We start from the raw sequence: 16,885 nt of genomic DNA, 5'->3' as shown, positions 1-16,885 counted from the left end.
AGTTCATTCACTTGATGTTGGGGGTTTAGAAAGGGCATAATATTGCCTCTTGTATTTTACTGCAACATTTTAATGCTGCTATTATCTGTATTCCTTAAGGGCATTTCTCTCCTCTACAGTCATCGTGTTCTGGCAGAAGATCCCATTTTCCTAGGAATATTCAACACTTGTGAAAAGATATTGGGGCAGTAATTTACCCACGGGCTCGCCCCTCCCTATTGGTTGTCTGCCAGCCTGTCCTTATTGTCCCCGGAGCAGCCAGGCAGTGCCAATCAAGCCCAGAGATTATTGCCCCGGCTTCATTTGGTTAAAAGGGGAATGTCTCTTTAGCACTCTTAATCGTTTTATGGCCTTCCCACAGACGTGCACAGCGCTCCCACCAGGACCTCAATACGGTGCACAGCCATAAAAGTAATTAGATTGGCTTTGTGCTACAACTGATCCGCACACAATTATTGCACCCACACCGCTAATGAACATTGGAGGAGCGGAAGGAGTTGTGGTAAAGTGTGTGCTGGACCCTGAGGTGGTGCTCTGCTACTGGGAGAGATATTAGTGTGTATCGAAGGTGTGTGTTCTCTTTTTATACATCTATCCATCCAATAGGACTCTTATTTTGACAACGTTTTGACTTATCCTTATTATAAGGCAGGGGTGTCAAACTCAAGGCCCGGGGGCCAAATCAGGCCCGTGACTTAATTTTATGTGGCCCCACAAGAGCTCTGAAAGAATATAATATGTTTATTATACATGCCGATTTACAGAAGCACGTTGCCCATAAACTACATGTCCCACAATGCATCTACATTTTAACTCAGAATTTGACTTGTTTCTCAGAATTTGACTCTTTTTCATCAACATATTCATTTTTTTCTCAAAATCTGCCTTTTTTTTTCACAATTTTACTTTTTTCTTCAAAATTTTACTTTTTTCTTCAAAATGTCACCTTTTTTTTGTTGGGACTTTTTTTCCAGAATTTGGCTTTTCTTTTGAAATCATTTTGTGACATTCTCACTGAAGAGACTTGCAATTATTTGCCCTAGACTTCTGCTTTCAGACGTAGTGATTATAAAGTAATTATGAAGTTATTATCCTATCCGATAATAATCCAATATTATTTTATATATATTACATCTTTATATATGTATTTTAATATAGTCTTATATACAAAACTGCCTCTTTGAGTGCAACCATGATGCTAATGTGGCCCGAGATAAAATTGAGTTTGACACCCCTGGTCTAAGGGCTTTGGTAAGGCAGGTTGATACAATTATAGAAATGTAAGTGACGGTGAATATGCTTCAAACAAAGTGTTACGGCCCGTCCACACAGCGGCGTGCGTTGACGCTTACCGGGGGGCGTGTCTGAAACTCGACCAACAACCAATCACATGAATCTCCCGCCCCTGACACACAAGCAGCGGTTTGATTGGCTAGAGCTTGTACTGGCATATGATTCGATTGGCTGACGCTTCTGCCGAGGCGTCAAAAGTTGAACATTGCTCAACTTTTGAAGCGAGCAACGCTCCACGTCGCTTCCCACAATGCAGTTCTGCTAAAAGTGACGTCACCCCATTCAAAGTGAATGGGCAGAAGCGTTGGAAGCTTCAACGCACGCCGCTGTGTGGACGGGCCGTTATCAATCCGTTTAAACGGCGTCAGAAAGCTTTTCCAATGTCTTTTCAACTTCCCAATTTGTGGGCATTGGATAGCGTCCAACTTTTTTTAAAACAGGCATTCTATCAATCCCGGCAGTTTGCAATATCGACGTGTGATGCAGGAAAGTAGGCGAGATTTAAACTACTATCAAAGGTTTTTCGACGACTTTCCATTTCTATCCATATGTCAATCCAACTGCTTCACTATGAGTGCCTTTTAAGGAGTAAGTGATTGAAAGTGTATCCAATATCTGAGCAGAGATCGCTGAGATAAGAGATGGTGTAAAATATAGGATGCAGCCACAGTGAGGCCAATAACAGGCAATAAGTGTGGTTATTAGGAACATGTGTTAGGCAAGGCAAGTTTATTTATATAGCACTTTTCAACACAAGGCAATTCAAAGTGACATTAAGAAAATGGCATTTAAAATCAGTCATTAAAAAGAAAAGCTAATGAAATAAACATTAAAAGAAAAAATACATGGATAAAAGTTACAGTGCAGTCTAAGATATGAATAGTTCAATTAAAAGCAGCGACAAAAAGAAAAGTCTTCAGCCTGGATTTAAAAGTACATACACAATTTAGCTTTTAAACATGGCTGTGCAAACATTGTACAAACTAGATAGTGAAACCCTCGGGGGCAAGGGAATGCTTTTCATAAATCCTCACAGTGTAGAAATACGAACATACAAGTGTCTGTGTGTTGTCTGTTTTGATGAATGGCTTGTGGGACATACAGTCAAAACACAACCATTCAAATCAATACAAGGTTGCAGATACTTACAAATGTACATTTCAACGCCTGCAACTGTTGCTCAGACGGTAAATATGCATCTACCAATCAGAGGATCAACGGTTCAATGCCCAACCCCCCTGCTATTAACATATACAGTAGAAGTGTCCTTGGGCAAGATGCTTTACCCAAAATGGCTGTCTATGATATTCCATTGTATGTAATTCACTTAAGATCAAAAACATGTACAAAAATAACAATATATGGTGTTTTCCATACAGCCTGTACAGGAAGTGTTTTATATTGCTGTGTTGGGGAGGGTTGTCACATTGTTCACAGGTTGTTGTCTCCTTCATTAACATCCACTAATATCCACCTCATCTCATCACTCCCCCTGCTATGAGTCTCCAGCATGAACCCTGCCTGTCTGTCTGTCTCTCTGTCTCACCTTCATACTGACCTGAGGAGACGAGCTCAGGGTGTGTCTGCCCCACTGGCTGCTGGTAAGTGTCTGTGGTTTGGACTGGGAGGGGGGATAGTGGAAGATTTTGTGAGGTATCTGGTGTCGGGGACGGCTGCTACTTTTATTGGGCTATACTGTGTGGAAACTATGACTCCAGTTGTGGTGATTTTCATGCCCTTCAATTTGAAACGAGGGATCATGTGTTCATTTTATAGACGTGTATACTCGGTTAAAAGCTGTGACCCTTTTCAATAGTTCATTCATACGTACTTCTGAAAGTCCAACATTCAAGACATTCATTTGTTAATCAGAAACAAATCTCCACTTCACAGTAAGATGAGACAAGATGTACTTTATTGATTCCAATTCGGGAAATGTTTGCGTTGCAGCAGCATAAAAACAAAGCATTGCACATAAGAGAAATTAAGAGTAGAAAAAAGAAACAATTCTAAAATAACCCTAACCCTCAAAATAGAAATAAAACAGCAATACAAAAAGTAGAAAATATACATGTTGAAATCCCAATTTACAGTAAACAAAATATAATCAGTATGGTGATATAAGACTATAAGGCATTATGTGTAGGCAGAGATAAGCTTTTCGTTAAAACGATTGTTTATACGGTTTTAATTTCCTGGTTCGACTGAATACATGTCTCCAAAATCTCATATCGGATCTTGATTAAACGCTTCAATGCACGTATTTATCAAATAACCACAAGTTTCTTCAATAGAGAACCGCAGTGACGCGTCCTAACACCCGGAAGTAAACTCCTTCCGGTTCCTTCGTCAAAAACGCAATGCAATTTCTCCATAGGATTTAGGAAAATAGCTGGAAATCAGGTCTGTGGTTGAAACACATTTAAGAGACGGATCACGTTTTGTTCAGCCGGATAATATCCACATGTCTATCCTACTTTTATAATTTTCGAAGCATAAATCTAGTCGCAAGAAGCAAAATGCTAACGTTATGCTATCAAGGAACTACAGCAGGGTCGCTGCTTCAACGTCACGCCAACTTAAGATCGGTATTCAAACATACAGATTGTAAATGGTACAAGTTGAAGTGTTTGAACAGTTTGCAGGAGGCAGGTACTTGCTTTCAAGCAGAACAGGGCAAACTAACTTAGAGGAGTGTTTACGTGTTCGGTGTAATGACGTACAACGGCCTGGACAACTTCTGTAGTCCTATTCAGCCACTCGGTAACAACCATCGTTTTTCAGACACGTCAACTCTTCAGAAATCACCAGCGGGGTCACTGCTGATGTATTTAATGTCGTAGAACAAAAAAAACATCTGTCTCTTCAATTTGTGTCAAACACAGACCTTATTTGGAGCTATTTTCCAAAACCCTATGGAGAAATTGCATTGCTTTTTATCGAAGGAACCGGACGTTGTAAAAATGCTAACTTACTTCCGGGTTTTAGGATGCGTCACTGCGCTTCTCTATTGAGGCACAATACAGGATGAAAATCACCATGACTGGAGCGGTCAAACAATTATTAAGAGCTATTATAGAGAAAATGTTGAATTGTTAAATCTTGTCTTTATCAAAGTAAAATTGACTTGAGGTTTTTTAATGTAACGCAGCTCTTTCTTAAATGTGGATATATGATTATGTGAATTGATTCTGTTATTATCAAATCGTTATTAGAGGTTATTTATATTCTGAAGTGCAGCTTATAGTTAATGTCTGAAACATGTGGAGGACAAATGACATCAAATAGATAGATCTGATTGACTCACATAAAACCACTGATTTCACAAGTTGGCTCCTTAACATCTGACTTGTGTAAATCTATCTTGCAGGCGGTTCATCATTGGGAGTGTTTCATTTAACTCTGAAAACCCTGGGAGTGTAAAACTTCCACTTGTCCCACAGCCATTTCAGCTTTACCAGAGAACAGTCGTCTTCACCCAAATGACCAAAGAACTAATGTTTATACTTGGATGTATTTATATTAAACCAAGTGTTATGGGACTATCTACAAGATGGCGAAATAGTTCCATAACTTCAGATGGTGATGTTGCTCTTAAAGCCACAATAAGGCCGTGATTAAAGGGTCAGTTCAGCCAAATGACGAAGAAAACAGATTTGTATTCTTGCATCGAGTCACAAGAGACATGTCTTTCCCGCAGACTTTACTGTAAACCGTTTCTTCTGGGACTGGGACTACTTCTTAGGAAGAAAGTAGTTCCAGTGAAAACCGTTCAAAGTTAGGTTTTGGGATTATGCTTTCAACCCTTTTAAGAATTACCTATTTTTAACTACGTTGAGATATTGTACTATAGATGTCAGTATCCTTAAGATACATCAAATGGGAAAGTAGATTAAATACAGCACTATTGCAACACAATGCTGCATTAAGAATAACATAATATCACATTTGTTCACCCAGTGCACATTTCCTTTGATTTTATTGCACATAATTTCCATTAAGTGTGTGGAATAATGAGTTAGATGATACTATGACGATCAGGACGTGACATCAGAGTTAACGGAGCTGCTGTCTTTCTGTTTTCAGACGAACGCCAGCAGTAACGGGCAGGGCGGGTACAGCCAGCCGGGGCGCCACTCGGTGTCCGTGGAGGTCCAGATGCAGAGGCAGAGACAGGAGGAGAGAGACTCGTTCGCCCAGGCGCAGAGACAGTACAGCTCCCTGCCACGGTAAGAAAGACGGACTCAAGAGCGAGACAGGCTTCATGTGTTTTGTTAGAAAAATATCACTCGTCACGGGCTTGAGCTTCAATCGGGTCTTGTCGGTAATCATACATCCTGTCATGTACAAAATACTGAGTTTTTTCTCGAAATGTTGGCTTTTTTCTGAAATCTCAAAATTCTGACTTTCTCTAAAAATTTCAAAAGATTCTGACTTTCTCTAAAATTTCTGACTTTCTCTAAAAATCTGAAAATGTTTGACTTTCTCTCAAAATTCAGACAATTTCTCAAAATGTGGACTTTTTTTTGGATACTTGCCTGAAAAAATGTTAATAATCACTCGTCACCAGCTTGAGCTTGAATATTAAAGATCCATGTATTTATTATCCTCTCAAGAATGGAAGTAGTCATCACATACAGAGCATTTGGTACAACTAGTTCCTGAACAGTGTCCTTCACATGCTGATATACAAGAGTGTAATGTTCAAAATACTGAGTTTTTTCTCGAAATGTTGGCCTTTTTCTGAAAATCTGAAAATTCTGACTTTCTCTAAAAATTCTGACTTTTTCTAAAAATTCTGACTTTTTCACAAAAATCTGACTTTCTCTCAAAAATCGGATTTTTTCTGAATACTTAAAAATGTTAATAATCACTCGTTACTGGCTTGAGCTTCAATCTCAGGATCCATGTGTCTGTGATCCTCTCCAGAATGGAAGTAGTCATCACATACAGAGCATCAACTAGTTCCTGAACAGTGTCCTTCACATGCTGATATCCAAGAGAGGGAGTTACACAGTCACAAGATGGAGGAATAGAAAGCAGTATTCAATGTTTACTTCAGATTAGCTCCACGTCAGAAATGAGCATGCTTGATGTCTCTCTCCATAGAGGCTGAATCATCATGTTAATCACATAGCTATCATCTGCCTCAAACAGTCCTGATGCTCTTCTAGGTAATCACACATCCTGTCATGTTCACAGCTACAGTTGGGATACCTTTGTTATCATGTGGACTCTGAGATAGGAAGAGTACATTCAGTATTTTCCCAACATGTTTGTTTCTGTCTGTCTTACAATCAATATGTGCTGCTATAGGAGATGTGTGTGCTCTCGTGTTCCTGCCGTCTAATGTAAGATGCGTCCAGGAGGTTGTGACTGTGTTTGTATCTATTTTAGATCTGTGATTTAACGTAATGTATCTCAAGAAGTGATTTGTGTGTACGCCTGTCTGATTATGTCACATTCACTGTGGCTTATTATAGTCATGAGAGCAGATTATATACGAGTAAGAAAGAGGGTCACAGCTGGTCAATTTCAAACCACACACCTATACACACACACACACACAGACACACACAGACACAGACAGACAGATCATGTTACCCTCTCACACAGATCTGACATGATTGCTTTCCTCTCCCTTAATGTAATTCCCTTTGATCTGCGTGATATGACTGCTTGTTGTTCCAGGAAGTGCTGTGTGTGTGTGTGTGTGTGTGTGTGTGTGTGTGTGTGTGTGTGGTGTGTGTGTGTGTGTGTGTGTGTGTGTGTGTGTGTGTGTGTGTGTGTGTGTGTGTGTGTGTGTGTGTGTGTGTGTGTGTGTGTGTGTGTTGTGTGTGTGTGTGTGTGTGTGTGTGTGTGTGTGTGTGTGTGTGTGTGTGTTGTGAACTATTTAACTTCCAGAGTAAACCTTTGATGCATGCTTTCAAAGACAATAGACAAAACCTGGCTCTACATGATCTGACACCCACATGATGTAAATGTGTGAAAACTTTCAAAAGACCCTTTAATTTTTCATCCACTTTAGATGGAACACTCTGAAAATGTACTTTTACTGTGAACTTTAACACAAAATGTCAAGATGAAACAGACTCTCTAGTGTTTGCTAATGAGTTACTCGGTTTCATCAAGTTGCCAAGAAACTTCTGACTAGTTTAACTATGAGTAATGTCAGTATTTATGGGGAGTGCAACGCCCAGTATCAATATGTCCCCACGCAGGGCTCGACATTAAGGACTGCCCGATGGCCCGGGGCCATCTAGTATTTAGCTCGGGCAATGAAGCCTCACCTGCTGGTTGCCCGATCGGGCAATCTATTATGCCAGTATCATGCAGCTCGCGGATCCAGTAATGAGTGACCCGACAGTAAAACTAAACATATCTGTAACTAGTTCAGGTAGTTTGAGAGGTAATTAAAATAGCTACGTGTGATATTCTAACCTGAAGTGTGTGTTTTGTCCGCTCACCGCAGCAGCTGATCTCTCTCTCCCGTCAGATTAGACTTCACTCGCGTTTATGTCCATATCGATCAGATCCAGCTAGTTCTAGATGATATGACTACCTGCTTATTAAAAGACACCTAAACAATAAGTGTCGCTATGCAACTGTGTGAGGCCACAAAGTATAGCGCAGCATTATGCATTTGTTTACATGCCCACCGGAACCCCGAGGCATTACCAACAGATCAACGCACAATCAACCCATACAGGAAATCTCTTTCTCCACATTAAGTGTTAGACATTAGAATTGACTATTCATGTCTGTCACATACTCTTCTTGTCTGTCACATAAGTGGCGCAACTGAAGCGGTATTGCGCTAAAGGGAAATTATTTTGACCGGACATTTTGACCGAAGAGATTTAGATTTGCCGGCTAACGGGAACTCTGACGTCGCCATTTTGTGTGCTTCGCGGATGCGCTCGGCTCCTCTCGACTACTGCTCGGGTCTGCTCGGTCAGCTTCCGGATGAGAAGGCATTCGTTCGACCAACTTACAGTAGATAACATTACAAACATTTTTAACAGGGGCCATAATAGTGTAAATAATGTTTGTTTTGGCATTAATAACTGAATGTAATGTTTTCTACTTGTTTCCATCTGGGAAGGCATTTGCTTTCATCAGATGGAAAGTGTCTTGACCAACAACTTAAGTATTTCATATAGCTATGCAGGGCATGCAAGCGAGCAAACAAACAAGAACAAACAAACAAGTGAAATGAAGAATAAACTTGAAATTGTATAATATAATATTGTGGTGGTTCATCTTATAATTCAGTCTAGAGAATGCACCAGACAGCATCTAAGACCTGTACAAATCTAAATGTTCTAGGGGGAGGCCCCCCAAAACCCTTCGTGCGTCATTATGTCCGCGCACATTTTTCAGGGCAATCTCCATTGGGCTCAGGGCCATCTGTAAATTAGCTTTGACGGCCCACAGGGCCATCTCCCAAAATCCTTAATGTCATGCACTGCCACGTCTACATTAGCCTTAAAGTTCATATCAATAATAAAATACAAGTTCGGAAGAGTAACTTGGATTTGGCCTGGTTTCAGACAGAGGGTGAAAAGAGGTGCTGCACAGGCAGTATGAGAAAAATAAAGAGCTTTTTGACTTAAAGGTCCCATGTCATGCTTTTCCGGTTATCACCCGTCCCCTTGTGTTATGAAGGTTTTTCTGCATGTAAGCGGTCTGCAGAGTCACAAACCCTCAAAGTACACCCTGTAGCGAGTAAAACTCTAACACAGAGAAGACCTGTCTGTGCTGCCCCAGAACGCCTCGTTGGACATTTCTCTTTTTCCATTTATTTCTTCCGGGAACCAAAATGGACCAATCCGCGGAGCTCCTCACACACCAGGACCTTTAGCGTATATTTTCAACTAACAGGGAGTCCCATTGACTTGCATCGAGCTCCCTGAACGCTGGTAACAGACGAGTTGGGATGGTGGAGAAATGCTCTCCGCAGACCCATTCTCACAGCGTTAGAAACCTTTTTCTTTCTCAATATCAAGCCACACTTATTGTCTTTACTTCGGCTGTGAGTGTTTGTGTGCTCAGGATGAGTTTCGCTTTATCGCCGACCCGGAAACCACACCAGTAAGCCAGATCATTGAGCAGCGAGCCTCGCAAACGTCCCGACCAATCAGAGCACACTGGGCTCACAGGGGGGATCAGTAGAAATGGCCATGACATGGGACCTTTAAAGCATGAAAACATGGCCCAGCAGAGGCACTAAATACTAATATGAACTTGAACATTTAAGGCACACTTGTTTTCCTCAGGGTCCAGAAGAAGATATATTTTTTATTATTTAGTCAGTTCAGGAAGGAACTGTCCAGGGGGAAATGTTAATCAAAGTTATGTTTCCCTAAGCCGTCAGTAATTACTCTTTGAAATCCTCAAACACCCGCCATAGTCAAACCAAGCAGACGTGTCCTGGTGCACATCATCAACTTGCACTCACAATACATACAACATTAGAAACTTATCTACTATGACTTCACCATCTTACTCCTAAGCCTCTGTTATCGACGTAAAGCCCTTCCTTGATAAATATTGCAGGCAGCTTTGCTGAAAGATTAATGAACTCCAGTCTCGCTCCAACGGTCAGAAGCAACATCCTGTGGCCACGTTCCTTCACTCTGCCGCTAATTCCATTAAGAGACTGTTCTGTTTGGATAACCCCCGCTGTACTATCTTGAGAACACTAACTATTGTTTGACTTAGAGCATACCATTGAAGGAAATCAGAGACATAGAGTAAATATGGCGTTTAGCGGATCACAGGCTTGATGGGATTCATATGTTGTTCATGCAGGGCGGCGTTCTTCATGAGTGGATTGTGAATGGAGACGTGATTTATGGCTGTAACATTCCTTAAAAACAGCTTTCATTTTAGATAAAGGTCAGTTTCCTTCTGGGGGAGACCCTTTTCCTAAACAAGGAGCTGAGTGACTATAAACCACTGCCATTCAAAACAATGACGGCCGGATGAAGGGCCTTCAGATCCATCACCGACGAGCACCATTGATCTCAGAGCCAAAGCAATGTCACTATGGCGACCAGAGGTTGACTTCAACAGCTGCAGTGGCATTTGCTCTCACATGCATGCATGTCACAACCACAAGTCTATATGCCCTGCACTGCAACCTCTCACAAAGTCTCCCTTTTTCCCCTCAATCTCACTCTGTCACCTTTCCTCCCTTTCTGTTGTATCATCTGTCATGCTTCACAGTGTGCATGTACAGAATACAGAGCCGTGTACATCTTTCTGCATTTAACACACATGTACATGCTCCCCCCTTGGCACGGCATCAGACAGAGGGAGTGATCTGGTTTGCATCTCTCAGCAGGGAGGCACACCAGCTTTGGCCTCTTTGTCAACATATGAAATGAAATCAGATGCCGAGGACGCCTGTCTCTGAACATTGGAATCAGTCAACCGTGTGCAAGAATAAACCTGGGCTATATTCTCCTATCTCACCGATCGGGAAGCGTATCCATTCCCAATTGCATTCAATTTCAGTTGAATAAAAACAAAGGCCTTTTATATTCTCATTAAGGGTTTTTCTTTCTCTCCTTCCTACTCAAATCCAAACACAGGAATGACATGATTTCTTCACAGCTGGCTGATAAACCTGCTAATTATGCATGGCTCCGAGTCAAAAGCCAATTGATGTTTTTGTGTGTCGTCTTCTTCTCTCGCTGCTCTACTTTTGCCCTTGAGATAAATGGGTGGAGCTGTGGGGCTTGGGACACTCATGCATATCGTATGGACTCACACACACTTACAAACTACGACACACTTAATACACAAAGGCAGCGCTGCCACAAAGAGGCTAGCCAAGCAGAAATGAGAGGTGATGTCACACATCTGGATTTTTTTTCTGGTAAAGGGCAGGGCAGGTCCTCTGAAGCATAACAACCAACCGTGCCTTTAAGACAAGTGTCAGCCGTCATATATCGAATTCTATACTCCATCCAAAGTGGACAAGATGGTTGCCTCATTTATCCACCTGCGGAGGGCCTGCAGTTACTATCTGTCAGATCCCATGGCTGTTTCCGTCTGTCTCGAAATGGAGCTAATGGGCTGGAAGGGGACTTTGACATGGTTAGCTATCCCTGTATCTTTTTACCGTGGGCTGATACTTGCCCAGAGGCGCTTTGTGAGGCTGTAATGGTGTCTTACTTATATTAAATGTGATACTTGGCTACCATATGGCTGACAGTATAATCACGTTTCCGCAGAAATACAAAAACAAAGGCTTATCCCAAGAGGTAATAGTCTTTAAACTAATATTTGTGTCGGGGTGAGATTGTTCCTACCAGACCGGAGGACAATATGTGGCAAAGAGGGTTCAAAATGATTGAACAAGCTCTCCATTGATATAAGGACAGCAAGAAGGCTACACATTTCCCGTCACAGTCTGAAAACGCACTTGTACCATGGCCGTTAAACCCAACACACATTTGAAAAAAAGCAAATATGCCTACATGTTTCTTAATGGTATCTATATGGTTGATTGTATTAATTGTTACTTGCTTTGGATGAGTGTTGGCTTAATGAAATGTAAGCGTCTTCACTACACACTGGCCCATATTAGGGTTAGGGGTTCACGGAGTCACATCTGACATGTTCCTCTCTTGTTCCCTCTTCCCACACCAGGCAACCCAGGAAGAACTCCAGCACCGTCTCCCAGGACTCGTGGGACAAAGCCTGCCCTCCTGGCGAAGTGTTCCAGACGGCAAAGGACAACCCACGGTACTCGAGCTACCAGGGATCCAGGAACGGCTACCCTGGGGGGGGTGGTGTCAACGCACGCGTCCTTCTGGAGGCCCAGGAGCTCCTGAGGCAGGAACAGAGGCGGCGAGAGCAGGAAGCCAAAGGGAAGTTAATGCAGGAGAGCATTGTTAGCAGCAGCTATGAAGGATACCCCTCAGCACACCTGAAGGACCCAGCCTCCCCCAAGGGTCCGTACCGCCATGATGTGCCGCCCTCACCTTCGCAGTTAGCAAGGCTTAATAGAATCGGTTCAGAAAAAGGAAGACTTTTTTATTCTTGAGGAGTATTCTTGGACTAATGGACAAAATGCTGATCAGAGAACTTGCTACAGGAGCTAAGGGGATTACCTTGAAGAGACAGCAGCTACAAAAAGGGACAACCTAGAGGTCTTATAGCCTAGCGATGATCTTAGAGGTAAACAGATGTGAAGTGTGCTCAGTATGTGGCTGTTTGTGTTAAATCCCTCACTGTGCCGATGACCTAAACCCGTCAGTCAGTCAGCCTCCTACAGACGCTCAGTGCCTTCTCTGCATTCACAAACACGATGCATGTTCACATTTGTCCAGGACTCTGATTCATCGAGGTCTGGCACCACCGTGTTCTGACAATCAAATGGGCAGACAGGCGAGGGAGTGGGCGTTCTGATGAGCCCATGGCGAGGCGTTACCTTCTGTGGGTTTATGTGTGGGCATGTGACAACTTACATGTTTCACCATCAAGAACGTGGCTTTCCAAAGCGTCCCGTGGATGACTCGTCCCGTCGCTCACAAATCATTTTCCATTCATTTCTTTTAACGTTCAACCCCCACCGATACTTCTCCTCCGCATTCTGTTTTCTCCACTCCTCAGCGATCGAGCATCTCTCACTCGAGTGCTCCCCGGGGAGAAGAGAAAACAAGGCAAAGTGTATGAAAAAAGGAGGGCACAGTGTGTGTGTGTGTGTGTTAATGATAAAAAGCCCCCCTCATAAATGATTCATACCGTGTGTTATCTCCGTGGAGGAGACCCAGGCTGAGGGTAGACAGCTCTGATCCTCTGCCTGGCCCCCCTGCTCCGCTCTGGGCTTGCTTGCTGGCCCGTCTGTCTGGATCTCTGGCTTCCTTTCCTCCTCTTGTCGCCTTTCGGTTTGTTACCTTTCTTTCTTCTACCTCAACACCCCCACCTTTATCCTCCTTTCCTCTTTCGCTCATTCCCCACCTTCCTCTCATATCACCCTCCCCCCCCCCCCCCCACCACCCTCCCCCTCCTCCTCCCCACGTCTCCCGAGTCAGGCTCTGCACTGAATGTTTCATCACAAGCCACCTGCTGCCTGCCAGAGCCAGCGAGCGCTGCCACCAGAGGAACCGACAGAGGGCCCGGCTTCTGACATAAAGGGAGGAATTAAAGCAGCAGCAAAAAAAAGAAATCCAGAATAAAGATGGGTAGCGAGACAATAAGCCAGTGTGAGATTAGCTGGAGCTTTTCTCCTGTTTTTCAACAAAAGGGTAGTGCAATTGTCCTCAGGAGTTAATTGCGTTCAATTGCTTTCTGTATTTTAACCTTTTTAAGCATTTAGCCGACACTCTTCTCCCAAAAATGACTAGAACTGCTTTCTTCCAGACATTTTAAAAGAAAGTAAGTGAGGCAATAAAGATTAGAACCCTACCTATGTTTTCTTTGACGCGTGTCAACCTAAAACCGAGATTTAGTAACTTAATCGAAGGGCTAATTAGCCCGCCAGAACATTGCTAGCAGTCACAATAGCTCTCTGAATTGGCTAGCTTGCTAACTGTCAGTCCGCTGACTGACAGTTAGCAAGCTAGCCAATTAGTGGTCAGTTACGTTTGTCACTGACAGCACAGTAGGCTCTCACTGCTAAATAAGTATTTGGATGCATCAACTTCTGTGTAGTTATCATTCCTATTTTGTGGAGCAGTTGATGCTACAGAGAGTTGGACAGCCAGGTAGCATAATTAGCTTCCTCCTTTTAAAAATAATTGCGTGGTAATAGCTCAACCTGCGGTGCCAAAGTTTCACGCAGATTTAATTGCCTGGAAAATGTGATAAAGGCTGTCTCGACTGGGCCTAAAACACGACACTTCAAGAGACAATGCTATGTTTGGAATCTGCTATGAGGACCACAAATGAAATGTTAACTAACCTCCACTTTAATAGGGTCGAGACAATCTCAACAAAAGTAATAAAAACGATTTGAATTTCTGTTATTTGGGTTAAACCAGTTACGTTTTCATTGTGATTCATGCTAGCCCACTGTGTGCGGTCGTTTTAATTCAGGAACAAAAAACATGGGAATTGATGAGACACGCTTTAAAATTCCTGCCACCATCCCACCACCGATTCTCTGAGTCTGAACCTTCCCCGCATTGAAGTCCCTAATGTTTGTGACATCATGCTCTCTGCCTGTGAGCAGACAGATGAGATCGAGCTGAGGTGAAACTTAAAACAAAAGGGAAATACAAAAGAAAAAAAAAAAGACGGCCATCATCGAGCTGTGGAAAACAAACAAGCGGTGTGTAATTGCCCTTCACTCCTACACACTCCATATTCAGAGCGAAGCCGCATGACATGCATTATCTCCTATTGGTTAATGAAGCCCCTTGCTGGGAAAGCTACAGGCTGAGTAGGGGTACTAAATGAAAGTAAGAAGATGAAGAAGAAATGACCTTAATGGCATTTCCCGGTGTTTAAACCTGTATTTTAACCCGAGGAAAGTTCACAAATCTACTCTGCTATAAGCTAAACTAACAAATCCTTTCTGCATGCTTTTAGGTAAGATGACACGAACGCAATATGGGGCTGATGAAACTGTAACCAAATAATCAAAGCAGTGTAGGGTAAAACATATCTCCACTCAGAAAAAGTGCTGTGAACACTAGGGGCGTCTCGATCGAAGGATCTTTTCCGACCTTTGCTCACAACGTCATAAGCCACGGGGTGTGATGTCGATAAGTGCCTGATATATATCACGATATTTTACACAAAGAGGGACACGATGTGATTTGTTTGTCAGTGACACTACAGTGTGATCTTTAGACATTTTTAATATCATATGATAATGTGTCATTCGATGGGGTACTCCTTCCTGAAGCTTTTTTGTATTTGATGTTCCAGAGCCAACACTTTACGAGCGGATATCAGTGTATTTGTATCCCGTTTGACATTGCCTTCAACCATGCTGTAACATGATGTGTTTTAAAGTATAAAAAGAAAATGGAAGCTGATGATGTGCAATTGTTTTTGCGAACTTTTACATGATATATTAAGAAATGTATGCAGCCACTTTTTTCCTGTACATATCAAATTTAGAATAAAACGGAAGGCTGTTCCATCCTGTTTACAACCTTTGTCTGTTTTGCTTTTTCTTTCCTCGACCCTGGCTTTAAACCGGGATCAAACAATGGTTTCATTAAGCAGAAGAGAGTCTGTCAGGTCTGGCAGCCGATGTCTTCTTCTGAGTCCAACAGAGGGGTTTATGGACACAGATACTAAATAACATGAAACCACATTAAGCTGTGGCACAAGCGTAACTGGCTTTTCTGCAACAACCTGTGTAAGTGATCTGTTAAACACACCGAGGTAATCTCCCTGAACATCACTGTTTCCTGTTATTAAGTCCAGCTTTGTTCCCATTGTCTGCTGAGCCGCTCACTGCTACTGTTTTTGTTCAGAGGGGTCAAAGGTGACAGCCTAACCAAACACCATTAATGCATTAAAGCCTACCGGTGTTGGAAGAAACTGATCTGATGACAAGAAGTAGACTCAGAGAAATCCCTTTGGCACATCTTGACTTTTTATCCGTTATTGACTTGTAGTATTTGAATAAGAAAGATAACTTTAGAGAGGGTTGTGCAGTCAGAAAACATGTCGTCATGCCTCGGACAGAGTCGACCATCAGAGCTTTTGCTTAAGTTGCACTGAGGAAGCACACCGGGGTTTGCATTAGTGAGGCACTCACAGGCGGGGAGATACAGGACGTCTTTTCAACTGATCCTCTTTACATTGGTATTCAAATTCTGCTCAAATGTGGAACATACATCGTGCCCCTTTACTGCAGTAAATGTCAGTCAGTTTGTGAATCTGAGCTTCATCTCTTGAGTCTATTAGAGTGATTCTTTGATGCTGTTGTTGCCCAAAAGCACAGTTACATGATAGGGTAAGTACAGTTTGACTAGGGCCTTTTTTGTTCTACTATGTCTTTTTAACAAAGTAAATTGTCTTGGATTTTGTTTTTGCATATTGAAGAGTCTTTGTGTCAACAGTGACATTTAAAATCTTAAATCCATAACATAACGGACATTTCAAACATACGTATTTTCTGTAATGAGATACGTGATCCTTTACTAAACTTATCTTAGTAGTTGGGTTGCTTTTTTGTCTTGATTTATGTTATAAGCAACGCTAACTTTATTACATCGACAGCCCATCACACAATGGTCTCCAGAGGATATATCCTAATGGTGTTTATAATGAGGGACCATGTACCTGCAATACTGACTATACCTAAGTGCTAAGTAGCCAGTGTTAGCATGCAAACACGCTAAGCTAAGACTGTGAGCATGTTAAACATTATGCATGCTTTACAAAACAATTTTTTTTAGCATGCTATAATAATGACATTTAGCACAAAGCACCTCTGTGCCAAAGTGGAGCCACAGATAAGCAGGGCTGTACTCATTAAGTGTTGTTGTTCAAGGCAATATCATGTAGCAAAAAGATGTATTACTTTGTGTCTATTGTTAGCATTAACCAGATTTAGTTTTCAGTGTAATGATCCATGAAATAATCAGTATGCACCCCCATGTGTTTGTCCGCC

The 16,885-nt window shown here is 42.2% G+C and overlaps 1 protein-coding gene across 2 annotated transcripts in view; it reads left to right on the top strand.

Moving 5' to 3' along the window:
- LOC117560643 (partitioning defective 3 homolog) overlaps window positions 1-15,416 on the top strand; it is a gene marked incomplete at its 5' end in the record, with an annotated part of 131,533 nt that extends 116,117 nt beyond the window's left edge. For both annotated transcript variants that reach the window (XM_034237578.1, XM_034237576.1), the window contains 2 exon segments: window positions 5,380-5,522; window positions 11,956-15,416. In XM_034237578.1, the coding sequence (XP_034093469.1) occupies window positions 5,380-5,522; window positions 11,956-12,352 (540 nt within the window).
- Window positions 15,417-16,885: the final 1,469 nt, after the last annotated feature.

Source organism: Gymnodraco acuticeps, unplaced genomic scaffold (assembly GCF_902827175.1).
Source record: "Gymnodraco acuticeps unplaced genomic scaffold, fGymAcu1.1, whole genome shotgun sequence".
NCBI classification, from domain to species: domain Eukaryota; kingdom Metazoa; phylum Chordata; class Actinopteri; order Perciformes; family Bathydraconidae; genus Gymnodraco; species Gymnodraco acuticeps.
Note: the sequence above shows the minus strand (reverse complement) of the source record. Positions and strands in the feature narration are given on the sequence as shown.